This window comes from Ochotona princeps, chromosome 15 (assembly GCF_030435755.1).
Source record: "Ochotona princeps isolate mOchPri1 chromosome 15, mOchPri1.hap1, whole genome shotgun sequence".
NCBI lineage: Eukaryota > Metazoa > Chordata > Mammalia > Lagomorpha > Ochotonidae > Ochotona > Ochotona princeps.
This window is the reverse complement of record NC_080846.1, coordinates 20,435,328-20,452,899: the sequence shown is the minus strand read 5'-3', so window position 1 is coordinate 20,452,899 and position 17,572 is coordinate 20,435,328. Positions and strand designations below refer to the sequence as shown.

The window sequence follows — 17,572 nt, the reverse complement described above, 5'->3', positions numbered from 1 at the left end:
AGCAGAAACAATGAAATGTTGTGCTTAACCTTAATTTTAGTCAAAATAAAATAGAAATTAAGTCACATAAAAGTAACACTCCCTCAAAAAAGAACTTACCACATATTTACAGGTAATAGTGCAACTTAAATAATCAGATAGTTATAATAGTCTCAGCATTATACTTCATCCGTTACTCATTTCTAGTGTTTCCTGCTGTTTTGTGATTATTTGGAAGAAGCTGAAATTAATAAATTCTATTAACATCAAAGATCTCCTAATAAACTAAAATAATACCAAGACCATGATTTCTTATGAATAATCATTTTTTACACATCTTTCTGTCTTCACATAAATGATTATGAAAATTTAACTCAGAAGTAAAATATTATAATAACATAATTCATTAAATAAAAAATACAGTGAACTAGGTCAAAGTCAGTTTTTAGAAACAATTACGTTAATGTATCAAGAGCACTTTTCTTTTTCACTAGAATAGGAAAGTGAAACAAAATTAGTATTTTACTCTAAGCAAGTTTACTGGTTTTCTAGATCTTGATTATTGTCAAAAATACACTTGTCATTTTATAATATACATATATTTTATACTTGGGGGTTAGTATAGATTTTTTTTTCTTCTTGAAAAGATATTACAAAATGAAGCAGTGAAATGAAAAAAATCTCATAGGCAAATTTCAGGAAATCTGAAATCATCTTGCCTGGTTTATAATTCAAAGACAGTGATAAATGTTGTTAGGGGGAAACCAGTAGAAATATAAAATGTGAAAAGTCTTTAAAATTCAGAGAGCAGATATAAAAACAGACAAGTGAAAGCTTGAAGAGACACTTAAGGAAATGAGGTATGATGGAGTCATAGTGCTACAATACATCCCAATTTAGTAAATTAATAACCCCTACTTGAAGGTTGCAGAATCAGCAAATCCTAAACCATTTGCTGCTGTGTTCACATGCCCTTTCAGGCCAGATGCTTCAGAGTCACTAACAATACATTTAAAATAAGCATGAAGCTAACTGCATGACTATGTGAACTTATCTGTGCACAATAAGGCAAATTATAGCAAAAATGTAAGCAAACAACTTTGTATTAATAAATACAATTTCAAGCATTTAATTAACAATATCAATATTTTTAAAATTTAAATAATAAATGCAACTATTTTATACAGAACTGTACTATTTATTATACACACAGTTATCCGTTCCCTTTGTTTACAAAGGCTGGTTATAGACAATATGGAATGTTACAGTACCTTCTTGCATAAAATTTTAGTAGAATTTTATACTTGAGAAAGGGTGCAAAAACACCAGCCTAATAAATCTGACTGAACTGAAATATGTTCTCTTTCTTTTTAAAAACTACATCATTAACACATACACCACAAGCTATACATAAGCTCACTTTTGAATCACCAGTTGAACAAATGGTAGCAGGTATGTTGTGTTAACCATCTCTCTCATCAGTACAGCTTCAATCCTTGTACTGCTACTCTTTCAGGAGCCTTTGGAAGCTTTTAAGAATTACTGAACTCAGATAAGTACAATTTAAAGAAGGCAAACAACAGCTGCCAATAATCATTTTTAGTAAGAAACATCCTTCTCACAGAAGACTCAGGAGCAAACATTCTTAGGTGTGTTTCTTCCTTCACTATATTAGAGCTGCTCAAGATTCTCCGTTTTGAACTTTGGATGCTGGTGGTTGCATGAAGTCCTTAAAGGGAACTAGTGCCTCTTTAAGTGCGGAGCAGACTTCAGAGGATGAGCAGGTAATGCACTCCACTAACGTCGGGTATAAGGCAATTACCTGTGCCCAGGTATTTCCATCAACTGTAATGCAAAAAGTACAAACCTCAAAAAGGGGTGAATTGAACTAGCAGAGATCACTCAACTGACATAAACTCAATCCTTTAAATGCAATTGCAAACAAACAAAAAAAACCTTAAAATCTAAGCGTTTCACAAGTTTGCATGTTTTTTTTTTGTTTGTTTTGACCACTGGAACCATTAAAATAATTCTGCCATTAAATAAGGTATGGGAAAAAAATATGATCAATGAGCAGTGGATCGATACTAATTAATTAGGCAAGTATATTTTAAATGATACTGCAACTGTGAAGGTTTGCACGGTAATACAAACTCTGAGTAATACAAACCTTCATTGTTCTTTGTATAACTTTAGAGAATGTGTTGTATAAGTCAAGAACAATTAGAAAACAATTCAGATTTTTACTCACTTGTTTACTAAAAAAAGGTTTAAAAAAATCTGTTCAGAATTTCCTAGCCATATTCTTGACACTGATTTTAACGTAGAATCACCACATGTAGGTACACCCACTCTTTCCTGTTGCTGCTTGCTAACCATTGATGTGTATCACCACACGTGGACACCAGTGCCACCACGCCTGCCTTCTCTGCTACAACCATGAACATGCACAGTTGAATGTCTGCTGAGTGGACACAGGTGTTATCTATCAAACAGCAGGAATCTCATACTCAGACAACACTGCATTTGTTTTCCTGTAAGTACTATGCATAAAAGTAATAAAAATGCATTAAAATCTGCTGGAATTTCTTCTTAGACTTTGTAGAACATGTCTCAAATCTGAGAGGCAGTCTAATACAGAATAAAAACTACTGTGCTGTGTATCAGATATTTTAATTTATTTTTCACTCTTAATTTACTAGACATCAATTTCTTAACATTTTTTCTGAAATAAGGCAGTGATGGCTGTCCATGGTCATTTAATTTCTCTGCATTTCAACTTCTGCTTTAAATGAATACAAACATTTCTCAAGTTAATGTTCCTCAACGTACTTATTAGACATTTAACGGTGGGCTTGGTGTAGTGGGATGCAGAACACCACCTGCAATGCCAGCATCCCAAGGAGCACCAGTTTCTGTTCTGGCTGCTTCACTTCTGATCCAAATCCCTGCTAAACGTGCCTGGAAATGGCAGAAGATGGCCAAAGTGCTTGGGCCCCTGACAGTCATGTGGGAAACCAGGATGAAGCTCCTGACTCCTGACTTCAGTCTGGCCCAGCTGGGGAGTGAACCAGACATGAAAATGCATCTCTCCCTCTCTCACTGTAGAATTCTAAGTTCCAAATGAATAAGTCTTTTCTTTTTAAGTTCATGATCAAGTAAGTTTCACAGATACTATATTTTAGCTTTTAGAGATCAGTAATTCTCCTGAACATATTAAAGACAGAGTAATAGAACAGAGTTAACTATCCAACTCAGGACCTCTAAAATTAATTTAATTATGGAACTGTATTTCACACAATATCAACTGAAATTACTAACATTCATTCTTTTATTTATTTATTTATTTAAAGATTTATTTATTTTATTACAAAGTCAGATATACAGAGAGGAGAGACAGAGAGGAAGATCTTTCATCCAATGATTCACTCCCCAAGTGAGCCGCAACGGGCCGGTGCGCGCCAATCCGAAGCCAGGAACCAGGAACCTCTTCCGGGTCTCCTACGCAGCTGCAGGGTCCCAATACACTGGGCCGTCCTCGACTGCTTTCCCAGGCCACAAGCAGAGAGCTGGATGGGAAGTGGAGCTGCCGGGATTAGAACCGGCACTCATATGGGATCCCGGTGCGTTCAAGGCGAGGACTTTAGCCGCTAGGCCCTGCCGCCGGGCCCTAACATTCATTCTTTAACATATATCTAATAAAATGCTAAACTGTTCCTTTATCCTCTCAGGCTTTCTCAGGTGAAGGCAGGGAGAGGAAAAGCAGAGTGGGACTGATGGGCACTCATGAAAAGGGAAAGGTCAGTTGAAGCTGTCCGGCATTTACTTATTTTACAGACTGGGAATCCACATAAGGTTTCACTTGTAAAAAGAATTTGCTGCCTAACATAAACCAAAACAAAAGTCTAGCCAGTGCAGTGGCAGAACAGACCCTCCAACTACAGAGCACAGGCATCCCATATGGGCACCAGTTCCTATCCAGCTGCTCCTCTTCCCAATCCAACTCCTGATAATGGCCTGGGAAAGCAGCAGAGGATGGCTCAAGTCCTTGGGCCGCTGACCCACAGAGTGATCTGGAGGAAGCTCCTGGGGGCCCAGCTACTTTATAGTGGTAGTGATCTACCATCTAGAGGTAGCTGTTGTCAACACTTTATCTCATCCTGGACCAGCAACAATAAACATTTAAGGCCAGTGACTACTCCATCAAGCCACATTGTAATTGAACAAAATTTGATGGCAAGAAAACCAAGGCTCAGAAAGTCTCCTAAGAAGCTTAAAATGTAAAGAGAAGTATGCCATATACATACATGACTATAATGCAACAGTGCTTTAAAACCAAAGTGCACATAGAAGTGCTATGAATTCAATCAAATCCTTTACCTGTAAAAAGTGTAAAACAGGCCTTAAAAATAGTCAAACTGGGTAGATAAAGGCAGAGAAATGGGACAAGAAAAAGTAAGTGATACTGAGGAAGAATGAGAATATTAGTTTCGGAGGAGAGACGGGTAAAAGAAGTCTAGTGGGAAATGGAACAGATAAGTAGAAAGGAGGTAGACTCTGTACCTTGGTGGGCAGTGCGCCACACGAAGAATTTTTGTAATGCAGAAATGGATTAACAAAACTGCTTTGGAAAAATCATTTTTGGTAATAGAGAATGAATTGGGCAAGAATAAGTAACAAAAAGGGAAAGCAATTGAAAATGAAGTATAAAAAGACGGTTATTTATAGTGTATCATGTAAATCACAAACTGATGAAAGCCTTCCTTATCCCCATCTCTAAAAAAGTTAATGATCATTTATATTAAAAACATATGAAATATGAATTATCCATGCAAACAAAAGGGCAGCTAAACTGTTTAACATACACGCGATAAAACATTATAAATTCATTTTACTTTTGGACATTCTGATGGATTTAATGATTTCTGGTCATAAGAAATGGTAAAAAGAATGTCTTATGACTGCTACTTCTTCCTAAACTTCAGTTAACTTATTAACAGAAAAGTGTACCACAGATACAATGTAGGTATAATAAATTTAAGTGAATAAAATTTTAAGCACTTACCATTCTCAGGGTGAGTTTTCTTAAGTGAATCAATTAGAGTACTGACTGCTTTTAAAACAAATATGATTTCTGTTACTTGTTGCCTATAAAAAGAGGTGGGGGATTAATTCCATCAATAATTTAAAATATTCCAAATGTGTTATCTAATGAGATATGAATAAATAGCTATTCTTTGGAAAAACACTAATGACAATACAATGCAAAATGAATGTTAGCTTTTAACTGCTTTTTAAAAGATTTACTTATTTATATTGGAAAGGTAGGCTAGATTTACATAAAGAGGGACAGAAAGAAAGATTTTCCATCTACTGGTTCATTTCCCAAATGGCAAAATGCCAGAGGTAAACCCATCAGAAGCCAAGAGCTTCTTGTGGGTCTCGCACACGGGTGCAGGGTCCCAAGGTTTTGGGCCATCCTCCACTGCTTTCCCAAGCAATAGGCAGCGAGATGGATGGGAAGTGAACAGCTGGGACATGGACCGGTGGCTATATGTGATCCCGGCGCATACAAGGGGAGGATTCAGCCACAGAGACATCGTGCTGGGCCCCTAATTTTTAAATTTTAAGTTTATTTATCATCATTTACTTATAAGGCAGACAAACACAGGAAGAGAGAGGGCTTCCATCCCCTGGTTTTCTTCCCAAACACAAAAGTCACAGCTGAGCCAGGCAGAAGGCAGGATTCTCAACTTCTGGGTCACTCACGTGTTGACAGGGTTCTAAGCACTTGGGTCTTTATCAGCTGCCTCCCATAAAGCGTTAGAAGGAAAAAACAAATGTGCCCGGAGTGGTGGCCTAGTGGCTAAAGTCCTTGCCTTGAACGCTCCGGGATCCCATATGGGTGTTGATTCTAATCCCAGCAGCACCGCTACCCATCCAGCTCCCTGCCTGTGGCCTGGGAAAGCAGTTGAGGACGGCCCAAAGCCTTGGGACCCTGCACTCGTGTGCGAGACCTGGAGCAAGTTCCTGGCCTGGCTCTGGATCAGCTCAGCTCCAGCCATTGCAGTCCGCTTGGGGAGTGAATCATTGGATGGAAGATCTTCCTCTCTCTCTCCTCCTCTCTGTATATCTGACTTTGCAATAAAAATAAATAAGTCTTAAAAAAACAAAAAGAAGGAAAGAGGATCAGAGGCAGAGGAGCCAGGACTCAGACTGACACAGATGTAGGATGTCAGCATTCCAAGTAGCGGCTTAATTGGCTGCCAACTTCAAAATCTTACAAAACAAAAACTCAGGAGTCGGTGAGTAGCACAGGCGTTAAGATGTCACTTACAACACATACATTTCACATCTGGAACATCTGGGTTTGAGTCTTGGCTATTCTTTCAATTTCAGCTTCCTGCTAATGTTCACAGAGATCCACAATGTTTATTCAGAGAACTGATAACAGCATCCCATATGGATGCCGGTTCAAGTCACAGCTGGTGCTCCACCACCGATCCAGCTTCCTGCTAATGTGCCTGGAAAAGCAGTGTAAGATGGTCCAAGCCCTTGGGTTCCTGCACCATGTGGGAGACCCAGAAGAAGCACTTATCTGCTGGCATCAGACTGAACCAGTTCTGGCCATTGTAGCCATTTGGTAGTAAACCAGTGTTCCCCTCCCTCCCTTTCTAACTCTACTTTCCAAATAAATTAGTAAATGTTTAAAAATTGTTAAAAACTATCCCACTATAAACACATAAATGTCTCTACAACAGGCCTGCACTAGCAGCACATGGATTTCAGCCACTGCTTGTGCTAGTAGCATGTTGTTCTGGGGAGCAAGTACCAGTCTCAGCTGCTCTGCCTCCAGTGCAGCTCCTGCTGATGTGCCTGGAAAGCAACAGAACATTGCCAAGTCCTTGGGCACTGGAAACCCAGGCGGAACACCCAGTATTCTGGGCTCCTGGCTTCAATTTGGCCCACTTACCACTTTTATTGCCATCTGGAGAGTAACCCGGTAGCTGGAAGATATTTCTGTCACTATGCCTTTCAGGAAAAGTAATTTTTCAAAATATATACATATGATTAATGAATACATGGTATTTGATTAAAAAATTACAAACAGACTCAGGTTACTGGATCACTAATTTAAACTACTTAGTTTTAAAAGACTTACTTATTGGACCCATCATGGCAGCCTAGTGCTAAAATCCTAGCCTTTATGTGCCAGGATGCCATATGGGCACTGGTTTGTACTCCAGTTGCTCTATCTCCCTCCAGCTCCCTGCTTGTAGACTGGGAAGACAATAGAGGATGGTCCAAAGCCTTGGGAACCTGTGTCTGCATGGGAGATCTGAAAGAAGCTTGTAGCTTCTGGCTTTGGATTTGCTCAGCTCTGGCTGTTGCGGCACTAGGGAAATGAACCAGTGGATGCAACATCTTTCTCTCTGTCCCTCTTTCTCTCTGTAAATCTGACTTTCTAATAAAAAGAAATCTTTTTTTTTTAAAGATTTTTTGTTTTTATTACAAAGTCAGATATACACAGAGGAGGAGAGACAGAGAGGAAGATCTTCCGTCCGATGATTCACTCCCCAAGTGAGCCGCAACGGGCCGGTGCGCGCCAATCCGAAGCCGGGAACCAGGAACCTCTTCCGGGTCTCCCACATGGGTGCAGGGTCCCAATGCATTGGGCCGTCCTCGACTGCTTTCCCAGGCCACAAGCAGGGAGCTGGATGGGAAGTGGAGCAGTCAGTACACAGAATGGCGCCCATTTGGGATCCCGGCACATGCAAGGCACTTTAGCCACTAGGCTATTGCACCGGGCCCTGTCCCTCAAACTTTGACTCTGAAATAAATCAATAAATTTTTTTTAAAGATTTCTTTTTGGGCCCGGCGGCTTGGCCTAGCGGCTAAAGTCCTCGCCCTGAACGCACCGGGATCCCATATGGGTGCTGATTCTAATCCTGGCAGCTCCACTTCCCATCCAGCTCCCTGCTTGTGGCCTGGGAAAGCAGTCGAGGACAGTCCAAAGCCTGGGAATCTGCATCCACCGGGAGACCCAGAAGCAGCTCCTGGGTTCAGATCGGCTTAGCTGCAGCCATTGCAGCCACTTGCGAACCACAGATGGAAGATCTTTGTCTCTCCTTCTCTCTGTAAATTTTTCCAATAAAAATAAATAAATCAGACATTCCAAACTAAATAAATAAATAAATCAGAAAGAAAGAAAGAAAAGAGAAGAGAAAAGAAAAGCAAGGAAAAGAAAAGAAAAGAAAAGAAAAGAAAAGAAAAGAAAAGAAAAGAAAAGAAAAGAAAAGAAAGGAAAAGAAAAGAGCTTCCATCTAGCGGTTTGGTCCTAAGATGGTTACAATGGCCAGGGCTAGTTGATGCCGAAGCCAGGAGCTTTATTAAGGTCTCCCATGTGGATAATGGGGGACATTTTATTTGGGCCATCTTTGGCTGCTTCTCCCAGGACATTAGCAGAGGTGGATCAGAAACAGAGTTAACAGGGACAAGAACTAGCACCCATATCAGATGCTGGCGTCACATGTGGTGGTCTTACCTGCTGTGTGATAAGGCTGGACCCAATACCTGGCTTTCAGAGGTTTCTCTATTCTAAATGACATCAGTGCATATCTATGTAATAACAAAAAGACAATGTTTTACTGATTGATATGAAGAACACACACCTGGGAAGAGGGCATTTGCCGCTTAATCTTTCATCCTCTATATAGCGATGTAGCACGTCCTGAGACCTTTTTAAGAGCACTGAGAGGGCCATCCGGGAGATGTAGCCCTCTTGCGGTGTTGTGACTTTATTACTGAAGGAAAACTGGAGCAATGTTTCAAAACACATCTTAGAAAATTCTTCTCTTAAACGAATATCAATCTCTGCTTCTGTAAAACAAAAGTGTTGATGGTCAATACAGGTTAAATTAGTGCGCTTTAACAACTCCAGTCAACTAAGAGGAAAAATTCATCAGTTTGACCGAAGATATCTAGGAAGAAGTTATGAATTAATTTCCCCCTTCATAGGTTCAAAAACAAGGCAAAACCTGTCCATCTCCATCAACAGTTTTCTGTTTTGGCTTATCTGTACCCTTCCACAATACTATAAAATACTTAACAATTGTCTGCATGGCAAATTTGTTCATTCTTTTCCTTTACTCCTCTCTCCTGGCAACATCTGTTCCAGAACAAGATCACTGTATCTGGACTAGTGAGCATTTAGATAAGTTGTCTGCTTTATCCTGGAATTCTCTTTGGCACTACGCTGGGAACCGATTCCGTTCTGTCTCATCTCCTAGACCCCAAGGCTTCCCTTTTCTTGATTTACTCTTTGTTTTTAAGGAGCATGTTCTGAAGCAGCTTCCTAAGAAAGAAGGATGATGAAGCTTCTGAGCTGTTAAACTTCCGAAAACGTCGCTATTTTGCTGCAGTACAAAGTGTGATTGCCAACAGCATGCACGTCACCCGGGAACTTCTCCAGCAGTGTGAACTCCGCGGCAGGCGTTGTGGTGCAGTGGGCTTAGCACACCAACATCCCGTATGGCAGTTTTAGGTCCTGGCTACTCCACTGCTGATCCAGCTATCTGTGAATGCACACGTGGAGGCAGAGAAGACGAATGCCCTGGATGCTTAGGCCTTCGCCACATACCTAGGGGGCTAGGGCTCCTAATCCCATCTGCCGATGGCATTATTGAGCAAAGCAGTGGATGGAAGCTTGTTTTCTGTTACTCTTCCTTTAGAGTGGATGAAAATATACAAGAAACATTTTCGAAAGGTGAATTCTCATGCCATGCTTGAGTCGTACTGAATCAGACGCCTTTGGAAGTATGACTCAGTGACTGACTGCGTTCCAACTGATGATAAATGATACATGCACAAAGTTGAGAATAAGTGTTCTAAAGTCAACACTCAATGGAGTGCCTGGATAGGAAACTCCACGTGAAAAAAACCCTTCTCATTTCTAATTCTGAAACCACTGCTTCAATGTTTCTTAGCACCCTGTGCTGTCACTGAAAATCCTAGTGTCATCTGATAGCAAAGTTTGGCTTTTTTTTCTTTCTTCCTGAATGTTTCATTATGACGTGTTACTGTGAGTTTCTTTTTTCTTTTACTGCTTTGTGAAAACTAATGGATCATTTTTAATTTGAAGTTTTACTCTTCAGTTTATTTGATAATTTCTTCTCCCATATTTTATTGTAAAGATTTATTTATTTATTTACAAGGCAGAGTTATTGCAGGGCATGGGGATCAAGGGAGACAGCGAAGGAAGTACAGATCATCCAGCCACTGATTCTCCCCACCAGGGCTCCAGCAGCCAGGAGCTCCATCACAGTCTAAGTCATGGTGGCAGGGGCCCAGGACTTGTACCATCTCCTGGTGCCTGCTCAGGAACATCAGCAGGAAACCGTAAAGAGAGCAGTTGGGGGGCCTGGCGGTGTGGCTTAGCTGCTAAAGTCCTCACCTTGAACGCACGGGGATCCCTTATGGTCGCCGGTTCTAATCCCGGCAGCTCCACTTCCCATCCAGCTCCCTGCCTGTGCCTGGGAAAGCAGTTGAGGACGGCCCAAAGCTTTGGGACCCTGCACCCATGTGCGAGACCTGGAAGAGGTTCCTGGTTCCTGGCTTCCGATCGGCGCAGCACCGGCCCGTTGCAGCTCACTTGGGGAGTGAATCATTGATGGAAGATCTTCCTCTCTGTCTCTCCTCTCTGTATATCTGACTTTGTAATAAAAATAAATAAATCTTTAAAAAAAAAATGAGCTAATGCAAGTAAGCAGTTTGAGAGACATCTAGTGGTCAACTGTGTACATAAATTCTATTTTCATTGCTCCACACAAAATAATAGTTAGTCTCCATTCTAGTGAATTTTGAGGATTAAAAACATGGATGGTTTTCCCGGTACGATAGCCTAATGTCTAAAGTCTTGTCTTACATGCACCAGGATCCCATATGGGTGCCAGTTGTATCCTGGCTCCTCTACTTCCCATCCAGCTCCCTGCTGATGGCCTGGGAAAGGTATAGAGACTTGGGTCCCTGCACCTGTGTGGGATACCTGGAAGAAGTTCCTGGCTTCGGATTGGCTTAGCTTTAGCTGTTTTGACCACTTGGTGGGAAACCATCTGGGGAGTGAACCAGCGAATGCAATGTCATTCTCTCTGTATCTCTTCTCTCTGTATATGTCTTTCCCATAAAAAAATAATAAACCTTTAAAAAAGCAATGTAATTTACAACCATAAGTTCAATAAAATAGATGTGTGAATATTATGTTATATAGCCATATTTGCAAAGTTTAACTCCTAAGTTAGAAACACTTATGGAATCCACTGAAGTCTCCAAAGGCTCATGTAAGTTACGAGTCTTGTCAAGTCATGGATAATTGGAAAGCAATATCATATAGAAAGAAATGAGTGTTTATTCTGCTACCTAATAATTGGGCTAACTACTCAGCATATCAGTTTTATAATAATTGAAATGAAAATATGAATAACTTCTTAGGGCTATACATACATAGAGTCTTTTAAGAAAAAATAACAAAGTGCCTTAACATTTGTTAAAGTAATATCTAGTGAATGCCTACTATGCAGAAAATACTGCTTTAGAATATTATTTCACTTCTCACAACCTTTCTGTGAAGATAAATGCCACCGTATAATAGAAGGAAAAATGGTTTAGAATAAAGAAATCATCCAGCACCTTCAAGTTGCAGCCACCCGCATGGGCGACCTGGAAGAAACTGCTGGCTCCTTGCCTCAGCCGAGCCAGCCCCGGCGAGTGTGCTCAGGCAGAGATGGAGTCCGGGGCTAGAGCACGCGTCTCTCACTCCCTTTCTCTTTCCTGTCCCCCCTCCTCTTTCTCTATTATTCTTTCAAATTGACAAATCTTTGAAAATAAGTAAAAAATGCTGCACCATTCTTCAATCCACATTTACTATAAGCCCAGAATTGAACATTTCTATGGCAATTTCTTCAGCAGTACATCAATACTTTCTAAACCTCTGCCCGAAATCATTAAAACATACCTGTAAATGAAGAGGACTGAGAATGTATTGAGCCCTTGTTAAGCATAGTCATTATCTGACCAACAAATTCCTTAGGAATAAAATTGGCGTAAGGTAGGATTTCAGTGCTAATGAGCTGGACTACCTAAAATAAAAGACACACATTCAAATACATTTTTCGTGAAAGACTGAGTGACTCAAAATTCATAGCATAAAACTTAAATTGTGCTTTTTAAAAAAGTCAAAGCATTCTCGACAGAAACATGTATTTTAATGTTCATGCACAGAATGACTATTAGTCTGTTTTCCTCATATATTTTAGTAAAAAATAATATTGTAACTGCTTACTGTGCCACCACATTCATAAATGTTAATATTCACAACTGAAAATAGCACTACAGAAAAGCACAGTCAGCATATGAAACTTAGCCATGTTACAATAAGGAACTCAAAGCAGGACTGAGGGCAAGATTTAAATGACTTGTGTATAACCAGAAACTAAGATGAGAAATCAAACTATATTCATTTTTGTCAAATAGCCTATTTCTGATTCATAGTGTGTAACGTTGTTCTCTAAGGAAAAGTTCACAAGACCTTTATCACAGTAGCTGCATAAAATAGGCAACAATTTGTACGCGTAACACAATGTCTCCGCTTCCCAAAAGCAAACTGCAGTTAATCTGATGCTGGTCACTATCCCAATTAAAAAATCAAAACCACCATCACCAACAAACAGCCATAATCAAAGTATCTGGTTATATTCAATCCTATTGATAATCTTGAAAATTTTCTTTAAAAATCACCAGTTGCTATAAGAATTCCACAGTCTCTATACACAGCTAGTTGAAAACTGAAAAAACTCCAAACAACTTATGGACTAATTTGAACTGGTTTTGCTAAACAGCAAAACCTCAAGTACAGCTCCACTAGCTGACTGATTTATTTCTGTAGAAACAACTTTTATAAACTTATTTAGTGAATACAACTAAGTATCTAGACTATAAGCATGTAGCAAAATCTTTTTTTTTTTTGTCTTTTTTTTTTTTTTTATATAATCCATTTTATTGTATTGTTGTTGACAATCTTTACATAGTTAACTATAGTTGAAGGAAAATCAAGAAAGAGAAGGAAAAAAAAAAAAAAAAAAAGGTTCAGGGGGATAGGGAGGTGGGCAATGCTATTATGTCCATATTGTTTCCATCATGTATCTGAGGTAAAAGGGGATATTGAGGGAGAAGCCCCACCCGGTTTCCCGCCCACCCCAAGTCCCATATGTGGGGCATGCTCTGAGATATGTGCTCAAGTGGAGTTAATAGTTCTCCAGTTATGAGTCACTGCCAGTTTCGCGTAGCAAAATCTTAAGAAAGTCATTTTTGCAATTTCACTATAATAAAACTCATGCTTACTATATCACTTATACTCTTAGCAATTTCACATTTTCAACAAATTTTTATTGCTTGATTTTCACACATAATCACAGAAAAACGTTTCAAATGTTTTCCTCACCTCAACATCAATACTTTCATTTCTTTGAAATTCTTGAATAGAAAGATTATCTGGAGGTATGCTAAAAAATGAATAAAGGTAAACACTTGAGTTTTAGGATAAAATATTCCTTAGAAACACAAACAGAGACAGATAAACAACACTAACATGACAAACATATTTCCATCCAGGCTGGAGATTAGCATTTCTTTAAATGAATATTATTTTTCACTAAATTTCTTACCATAAAATGAAAATGCTAAACTGCAAACATGAAACTGAACCACAAAAATGCTTGAATTACATAAAATCAGTAGAACGAAACTTCTTTCAACACTCTGATTAAGCAAAGGTGAAGATACTATCTGATCTTCAGCTACAGGAAAAATTATCATTGTGATATTACCTGAATTCACTTACAGTAGCAGTGACTTAACAGAACCCAAACTAGTTGCTTAGAGACAGACCGTTAATCGTTTAATAAATACTGTGTATTAATACATCTTTACAATACAGAATATCTGTAAAGAATGGAAGTCGTTCAAAAACTGTTCCAGAAAGGACAGGGACAATCCACAGCTCTAAGAGAACACATGTAGAGCCACCAGACTTTGTAGCTCATAATAAGAATTAGTAAATAGTCATAAACTTTCAAAATGGCAAAGAATTAAGCATTGAAAAACTTCTGAGAACAGGATGGCAATAATTATTATGATAATGATGGCAGTTAAAACTAGAGAAGTAGGCCATGGTAGTAACAGCTTTATTTGTATTAATCTAATATGTTCCCACAGGAATCCCATACAGTAACTATTTATTATTATTATTATTATTATCCTTATTATTATTACTATTATCGTTATTATGGAGTTCACAGAAGGGAATAACTGAAGCTCACAATGCTTAACATGTCCCCTGAACACACTGCAAGTAAATGGCAAGGCCATAATTTCTTTTTTTTTTAAAGATTTATTTTATTTCTATTGCAAAATCAGATATACAGAGAGGAGAGACAGAGATGAAGATCTTCCATCTGATGAGTCACTCCCCAAGTGAGCCGCAACGGCCAGAGCTGCGCCCACCCCAAGCCAGGAGCCAGGAACTTCCTCTGAGTCTCTCAAGCAGGTGTAAGGTCCCAAGGCTTTGGGCTGCCCTCAACTACTTTCTCAGGCCACAGGCAGGGATCTGGATGGGAAGCAGGGCTGCTAGGATTAGAACTGGCGCCCATTAGGGGTCCCAGCACATTTAATCATTCAATGTGAGGACTTTTGCCACTATGCCACTGTACCGGGCCCAAGGCCATTTCAACCAAGATTTATCTGATATGTAAGCCTATATCATGTTATCACTACATTCTAGATGGCAAAGCAGTATTAGCATATTTAGGTTCAGAGGTTTACAGTATTGTTTCTAGGGCTGTATCAACATGTGTCTGTACAACAGGCCCACTTCATTTGAGCAATTTTCATTAAATAGATGCTTACTGATTACTGCTACTTTGTAAGAGGCGTTTTATTTTTGATATTCAAAATTTAATTGTGAGCAAAATAGACTGAATTCCTGCTTAATGGAATTTACATTCTAGTGTCCAAGTCAAACTAATTTTTTATTGGGACCTAACGGAATTATTTCACATAGATACCCAAATGTGAAGCAGAGGCAGGAATTTCAGAAGCACTAAAATCAAAGAAAGCATCTTCTATTCTTAACTTACAACCAAGAAATAAGTCTTTAGTGACTGACATTGGAAGAGTTGTGATGATGCTCAAAAGAATGGATTGGCCGCCAACAAAAATAAGAATCACATGAAACACACGGTCATACTGTTAAGGCTTTTTTGATTGTACATTAGAAGCAGTGAACTGAATCGTTAAAGAGTTTATGGAAGAGCCAAGAGTGACATACAAAACTACAAACTGAGAAGCTCACTTCTCTTAATCCTTGTGATTTATAAAGTAAATATTCAAGCATGCAAATGTTAAGTATCTTGATCCTAGAACCATTAACAGAATATATCAAAAACACTTCTGAAGTTTTTAAAATGTTTATGACTGATGTGTAGCAGGTAAAGCCATCACCTGCAATACCAACATCCCCTGTGTGTGCGGGTCTGCGTCCCAGGTGCTCTACATCTGATCCTGCTCCAGCTTAGGGCCTGGGAAAAGCAGAGCTGAGATGTTTGGGGCCCCACTGCCCATACTGGAGACTCAGGGAAGCTTCTGCCTTTGGTTAACCTGACACTAGCTGATGCGGTCACCTGTGGGCCGAGCAAGTAATAGATCTCTCTGTGTCTCACCCTGACACTGTAACTCTTTCAAATTAAATAACTCTTTTTTTAGAATGCTAATGATTAACAAAATTAATCTAAGATTTTTAAGGCATGAGGCCTATAATGCTAATACAAGACATACAACATACTTAAATTCTCTAAACTTGAAGAGTATAGTGGTAATTCTAAAAACTTTTTATAAATTTTTCATCTAAAATATTAAAATTGATAAAGCATATTTTTATCAGTTCTCTAGCATATTTAAAGAGTATAATTTAGCAGTTTTCATTATATTCATAAAGTTGGATCATCGCTATCATTTCTAATTTGTAACTTTTATGTATTTATTTTTGTTGGAAAGGCAGATTTACAGAGAGGAGAAGCAGAGAGAAAGATCTTGAATCCACTTGTTCACTCCCCCCAGTTGGCTGCGATGGCCAGAGTTAAACTGATCTAAAGCCAGGAGCTTTTCTTGGGTCTCCCACGTGGGAGCAGGATCGTCTGGTGCTTTCCCAGGCCAGAAGCAGACAGCTGGATTGGAAGTGCAGCAGCCAGGACACAAGTGGCGTCCATACAGGATGCTGGTGCTTGCAGGCAGAGGATTAGCCTGTGGAGCTACCACATCATCCCTAATCTAGACCATTTGCATCATCCTCAGAGAAACGTTGTGCTTGTTAGCAGTGACTTGCCGTTTCCCCAGTCCTCTCTCTCCCTGAGGACTATTAATGTACTTTGGCTCTGTGGATTGGCATATTCTGTTTTTATCACATGAATCAGAATATACAACATGTGGCCTTTTTTCCCCCCTGACTTCTCCTACGTGTAATGTTGTGAAAGTTCATCCATGTTACAGCATGCCTCAGTGCTTTATTCTTTTTTATGGCTGAAGCATTCCACTGAATGCATATGTCACACTCAATTTATCCATCAGGTGATGGGTATGTTTTGGCTCCTATAAATAAAGCTACTATGAACAATGGTGTACAAGTTTCTGGGTGAATAGGTGCTTTCCATTACGTAGTATTTGCTGATTTTTTTTTCAAGTTCATACTTTTCTTTTCCCTAAATTTACTACTTACTATAGCCTTCAGTGATATCCAAAGCCTATCTCTTCTTTATATTGACTCTGACTCTATCTGTATTTTCTGTTTATTGTACTGCCTTGCCAAAGCAGCTTGCAGACCAGAAAATTAGGAAATATCAACGGCATAGTTATCAATGGCTTTAAAGTGTGAATTATGTTAAACATTTTATAAACGTTTCAACATAAAAGATCCTGATTTTCTAGAAACTTTTCCTTATGTAATTTCAAAGGTCAGAATTTAAAAACTCTTGCGTTTCACTAAGTTGAAATCATGGTTCCTTAATTATGATGCATTCAAATGGGTCTTCTATGTAAGATTCCTGCTTTACAAGCAGAAATACTGTGAAGAGCAACACCTTCCACTGCTTATAGAAAATGGAACTAAAATACAGCTAATCCAGCCTTATTCTGTGTAATAATCCTCAATCTTAATAATCAATTACTTTGATAATGACTAAAAGCAAAAACTAGTTTTAGAGCAACTGTACAAATAATAGGCTACTTCTTGAAATTTTAAAATGTTAATTTTAAAAAATGAATGAACTGACCTTTTAGTAAACAGAAAGTCTTCAAAAGTATTGGCTAGTTCTGGCCACATAGTATCAAACTTTCCAGAAGAAGCATGCTGACGGGCAACAGGTAGCCCAATAGAAAGGACTTTGAGGAGAGAAGACACTGCCAGTTTCCATGTGCTTTCAGAGGGGCAGGAGTACTTCAAACTAAGAGGAACCCTAAGAGTCTGAAAATAAGATGGTTTAAGATAGTT

The 17,572-nt window shown here is 39.0% G+C and overlaps 1 protein-coding gene across 2 annotated transcripts in view; it reads right to left on the bottom strand.

Moving 5' to 3' along the window:
* Positions 1 to 1,156: 1,156 nt before the first annotated feature.
* Positions 1,157 to 17,572, bottom strand: part of MON2 (MON2 homolog, regulator of endosome-to-Golgi trafficking) — an 86,458-nt gene continuing 70,042 nt past the window's right edge. For both annotated transcript variants that reach the window (XM_004582986.2, XM_004582987.4), the window contains 6 exons: positions 17,355 to 17,545; positions 13,475 to 13,535; positions 11,990 to 12,113; positions 8,652 to 8,859; positions 5,045 to 5,127; positions 1,157 to 1,824 (listed from right to left, as the gene is read on the bottom strand). In XM_004582986.2, the coding sequence (XP_004583043.2) occupies positions 1,661 to 1,824; positions 5,045 to 5,127; positions 8,652 to 8,859; positions 11,990 to 12,113; positions 13,475 to 13,535; positions 17,355 to 17,545 (831 nt within the window). In that variant the 3' untranslated portion in view covers positions 1,157 to 1,660. The remainder of the gene's footprint in view (positions 1,825 to 5,044; positions 5,128 to 8,651; positions 8,860 to 11,989; positions 12,114 to 13,474; positions 13,536 to 17,354; positions 17,546 to 17,572) is intronic.